At 47.3% G+C, this 5,823-nt stretch overlaps 1 protein-coding gene across 1 annotated transcript; it reads left to right on the top strand.

Moving 5' to 3' along the window:
* Positions 1-536: 536 nt before the first annotated feature.
* On the top strand, positions 537-5,254 carry SARC_09320 (hypothetical protein; the record flags this gene model as incomplete). Its single annotated transcript, XM_014296672.1, has 5 exons — positions 537-716; positions 1,540-1,716; positions 2,168-2,259; positions 2,927-3,162; positions 3,601-5,254. Coding segments are annotated over 5 exons (707 nt in total), but the record flags the coding sequence as incomplete, so codon positions are not given.
* Between the last annotated feature and the right edge of the window lie 569 nt (positions 5,255-5,823).

Here is a 5,823-nt window from a genome sequence, read left to right as displayed (position 1 = left end):
TATATTAGTATATACACGTATATATACGTACGCACACACACACACACACACATATATATATATATATATATTAATTGTATATATATATATATAATAGTATATATATAATAATAATAATTATAATATATATATATATATAGATATAGATATAGATATATATGTATGTTTATATTTATGTTTTATAATCATAATTAAATTTATTTTTCATATGCTTGTGTATGTATAAGTATAGATATATCGATACTCATATTTTCTTATATGTGTGCATTTTGTATTTTCTTATAAGTTTCACAAAAGTTTTGACGTGTATTACGCCAAAATATGACACATCTGCGTGCAAAGTATGTCATGATATACATTAAAGTCTTTGGTTTTATAACTCAAATTCGGCTGTAGCGTAAACCTCGAACTACAACGGCACTGGGAGCCATTACCCATTGAATATTGATCGTACCTCCTTTAAACCATCCACGATTGTGCAATATCACGCCACAAGCGTAGTTTCTAATCCGATGTTGTTGGCTTATCCGTACGTAGCGGATCTGCAAGCAGCGGCGGCAGTATCACCTCCAATGATGGTAAGTTCGAAAACATCACGCCAGAATCTGCCCCATCCGCTCCCGTGGAAACGGGTACGCAGACAGATGATTATGACGCCGATACCCCGAAACACGGCATTGGCATGCCGATTTTCACCGGAATTACTATTTGGTTGGGTATGTGTAGAGGTGTGCATGGTAGCTAGTATGCTATCACATGCATGCATGCGTATTCTTGTTCAAAGGTGCTCCGTGTTTGGTCGCAGCCAGTGGTCTTTGGGGATCTGCTTGTCACTATACGGAGGGTTGTACATGTCTGTACTATTATGATAAGTTGCGATTGAATTGCCGGTTTGACTGGGTATGTGTATGTGTAGATGTGTGTATGGTAGCCAGTTGGCCATCACATCCATGCATTCGCATACTTATTCAACGAGGCTCTCCATTTGGCCTCAGCACTCCAGTGTACTCTGGCATCCGCTTGTCACTATACCGAAGATTGTACTTGTTCGTACTACTGTGAAATTTTGCATCTGCCGCTGATTTGTTTGTGCATGTTTATCCATGCGGCAGTAGTCCATGCGTTAAAAACCTTCTACTACTTCACCATATCACGTGTTGGTCCGTGGATTGTTAGTCTTATAGTCATCACACCCCGGTGGCGCCTTGATCTTATTTCTTGATGGGTCAGTCGTCTTAAACAACCTTCTGTACAAGCTTTTACTCGGCGACTTGAGTGGTGTCTGTACATAACTACTTAGAGCCGTAAACGAAGTGTATTCCCACGTATTTGCATCAGAGTTGGGTCTTCGTTGGTGTCTGCACACCCATCGTATTTCACCACGACTTGAGTCTCCAATCTACTGCGGTCAAAAGCACGCACTTCCTAATAACTCGGGGTACACATGTTTAACACACGCGAAGCACTTTCCTTCACTATACATCGACCCAGGTACCACACCCGTACTAACCTCACATCTGCCGCCATATGTCGATACAGGGTTATCCTGGACAATTTCTCTGGCCGGCCTGGCGGCGGTGGTTGACCAACTGAAATCCAATTGCATTCAGGTGAACGTCACCGGAAGTGATGGGCAGTCGGCTGTGGTTAACTCGTGTGGTCCTGGGTTTGGCATGTCCTGGTTTGCGCTGTTCCTAGAGTTATTCGCTGTTGCAGGTAATGTAGGCGCTGGGGCTTGAGGGGGCTTGTGTGTGTGTTGATTGACCCGACAGGCATGCTAGGGTGTGCAGTACATGGACAAGGCAAATATTATGTGTGTATCTACACGGTGTAGTCTCCCGATGAAGCGTGGCCACGAGTTCTCAATGCGTATACACCGCACCCACCAGAGTGCATACACTGATGTGTGGTAAAGATACGTATAATACATACTGTACATCAGCACTACCATTCGGTTTGTTGCATGCTGTCTTCCCATTGCTTGGCTTTGCATATACGTACACACAATTCCTCTTGTGGCGCGTTCCCGTACACGCTAACGCCATCGCCGGCTGTAAGTGGCAGTGTGGATTATTGAGTGAACACATGCGCATCGTGTATACAGACACGACTGTCCCCTTGTGACGCTCTGTAAGCCACGCTCACCGACTGTGTGATGCCATCACAGGGATCTATCTGGCCATCAAGTACAGAACCTGGTACGACTATAAGCTGCTGCTGGCAGGGCTTATGCTACTGGCGACGGCCGTATTCACCGTGGTAAGTGGTATGGCTAACCTTCTGTTAGCTGTCTGGGTTTGATATACATCCGCAATGAGTCATCTATTGTCCTGTGTTTCATATACATCTGATGTGCGCGTACTCGTCAATGAGTCATGCAATAGCGAAGCTACCGCGTGTGCGGGTGCACGTCATTGCGCTATTTGCATGGGGATGCCATCGCGCCAATAGATAGTCACACCACGTATATATGAGGTGTATATATGAGGTGTATATACGAGGTGTATATAAGAGGTGTATATACGAGGTGTATATACGAGGTGTATATATGAGGTGTATATATACGAGGTGTATATATGAGGTGTATATATGAGGTTTCTTGCCCCAGTTGATGGCCATATCATATATTCCGCACCAGACCATAGTTCAAAACGGGCTACGCCACCCCAGCACATATCAAAACCATCTAAACGTCACACACAAATACTCAGGACGTTTCTGCCTCAGAGCGTAGACCTCCTACTAACGACGGGAAGGCAGTTAGTAATCCGTCCCTTATGCTTCACAAGTGCATACACTGGCACGACTGACCGCCCGCACACGGCTTGTGCATCCTTGTGCAGCAACGACTCACGTCACCACTAACCTCTCCTCACTACTAACCTCGCCCCACTACTAACCTCTCCTCACCAACGGTCCCTGGCAGAGCGTCGACTTCATACTGACAATATCGGCTCTGTCTCCCAATGATTCGCTGGTGAGCTCGGCCGATGCTGCGGCGGCTGGGTTCATCATGATGCTGATGGGCAACTACCTACTGTTCCTGCTGATACTCCCCGCGAGCGAATCCGCTGTGGGTAGGTTTCTGGCACGGCCGAATTGGCCGAAAATCAACTGGTCCAGATTTCGAAGGAAAAGGGCCCCTTTTAATCCCGAAGAGGGGTATGTATTGGTGCACCTCGATGTTTGAGAGTGGGCCGTTAGGTCTTGTGTGCCACCGCGTTTGTGTTCGTTTCTATGTGCTCCAGGCAGTGATGTTTAGTTCTCGTGGGGAGACTCCTCGGCACGAAAACACAACGGCAACAAATATGCGTTGAATGCGTTGTATGCATGCATACAGGCCTGTCCTGCAGATGACACGCAACTAATTACTATCTTTGGTACCGTTGCTATAGTTACTATCGGTGGTATCGTTGCTATAGTTACTATCGTTGGTATCGCTGCTATAGTTACTATCGTTGGTATCGCTGCTATAGTTCTTATCGTTGCTATCGTTGCTATAGTTACTATCGTAGATATTCGCTCATGTCAGATGTGTGTGCTCTCGCATACTCAAAGTGCATCCGTGGTTTCTCCGCTGTCCCAATGCATACCATTTAGGGCCGCAGAGACTGGTAACTGAACTGGGGTGGATTACTACCACAGGCGGGCGACAGTTGCCCCCCTTTAATTGGGCCTATATATCTCAGCCTGTTGACTGGGGTAGTGCGCTTGGATGTCGTGAGCAAACCGCAAGCAATGTCTACACTCTGCCAGACACTCTGAACCCAGACCACAGTAGTATTTGGCGCGCAAACCCAGTACGTCCGGTCAACGCCCGTGATTCTGGCGCTGTGCGAAGGCTGACGCATATCTGGAGCAGGCGATAACATAGATACACCCCTCCACTGCGATGCTACACGGACACATACTTAAGACAGATTTGTTCGTGTCCCGTACCAGACCGTAGGGGGATGGGTAAGTAGAAGGTAGCCTGATACTAGTATGGGGTCCTCCCATTCAATTGCGGTGGGAGTACCATACGTGTGCCGATCTAGTGCACTGTGAAACGCAATGTTCTCCGTGCGAGCAGTTCGGTACTCTTTGTTACCGTGCGAGTGAGTGCGTGCGACCCTTCGCGCGACTTGCCCATGCATGGACACTCACGACTCACACAAGTCCACGCTAGCACACACACACACTGATACGTACGTGACAAAACGTGCTCTTACATGGGTACAGACATTTGTATCATATACGCGCGTACAAGTAATGCGAGGGGCAGCACCTATGCGGCTAACTGTGTTGCTGACCGAAGGGTGCTGTGGCAGATCGGCTCGCAGTGTGGTCGCGTCAGGGCGAGTGGGGAATGGTGTGCGAGATAAGGACTGTGATGAATCAGGACTGTGATGGAGCGCAAGGACGGGTCGATCTGGGTTGCCTATCCCTATACCCAATGGGCCTCAAGAGTTGCCTATCCCTATACCCAATAGATCTCGAGGGTACGTAGGACCTGGTTTGACATGGAGGTGCAGGATTGAAGCCACCAGGCCATACTATAAGCCATCTGGATCAGTTAGGGGCGTGCGCATGTGTTCGTTTTCTTTTCCTCACTTGTAGTATGGTCCACAGCCTTGTTTGCTGAGCAGGCGGTGGATAGTTGCGGATGGGCACGGGCACTGACCTGTGGCAGTGGGAACGACCAACGACCACTGTTCGGAAAAGGGTTAAAACCAGACGGAGGTACACCCCATGGTATCTGAATACCAATCAATGCCCTTAGCATGCTCGTAATGGGAAACAGGTCCAGGCCAATGTATGTAAGCGAGGCCGATACTCAATTACATACACATACCACCCACTGGTTGGATGGGAAATGGACGCGTACAGGCTTGGTTGGTTCAGTAGCCAGCATGCATGCATGCAGCAGCCCACACACAAACTATGGTAGACGGATCGAAATGCATAGCTTGTATGCACATATCTAGCGAAGGCTACCGCTCATATCACCGCCGTTGCCTCATCTCACAGTGGGTGTCGTAGACTGTCTCACTGCACCTGACGGTCCTGCACCTGACTGTCGCGGGTGTAGGGCATTTGCACCTGTAGTGCTGGGTCAAACTTCTGATACGGCCTATGGGGCGATAGGAGTTTCTACGAATCGATGAACTTGAACGTGGCTAAACACGGAAAGTTTGAACGTGGCTAAACACGGAAAGTTTCGCAAGTCATGACCACATTAAAACAAATTGATTAAACCAATGGGATCTTTTTCTATCTACGTAAATACTTAATACGGAGGAAGGAGGTTGTGATCCGCGTCAACCCATACTCAACACCTCGAGTACTAAACAAAGTCCGAAAGAAACTAGACGTTGTTTATTCTCTGTCAACGTGACAGTTACAGAAGTAGTAGGTATAGTTTTGCGATGGGCGTGTCGCTCATTTCTATTATTTTTTTAACTTAGTGGTCCAGGTTTGATACCATCACATTACTAAGTTGGGGGTGCACCTTATTTCTCGCGCAAATACTCGGCTCATCCCAAACCATTGCCGTTGACCTTGGTGTGACGGCGGTCGGACTGTAGGTACTTTTGGACACCGGACAACGCACCAAAAGTCTTATACACTTTCATGAGATTAGGATAGTCCTTCTTTAGATCCTTACATTTCATCACATCCCGGATAAGGATTATATCTACCAGGTCATACAACTGCGTGTCTGCAATACTCGCACAACCGCCCACGGCAAACCCTAAAACCCTATGTGGTTGTCGATTGCTCGTGTCTCGTATTCGTGTTAAATCCAGTTGAGCAGAGAAATTCCTGATACATACATGAACA

Source organism: Sphaeroforma arctica, assembly GCF_001186125.1.
Source record: "Sphaeroforma arctica JP610 unplaced genomic scaffold supercont1.934, whole genome shotgun sequence".
NCBI lineage: Eukaryota > Ichthyosporea > Ichthyophonida > Sphaeroforma > Sphaeroforma arctica.
This window is presented reverse-complemented; position numbering and strand designations above follow the sequence as displayed.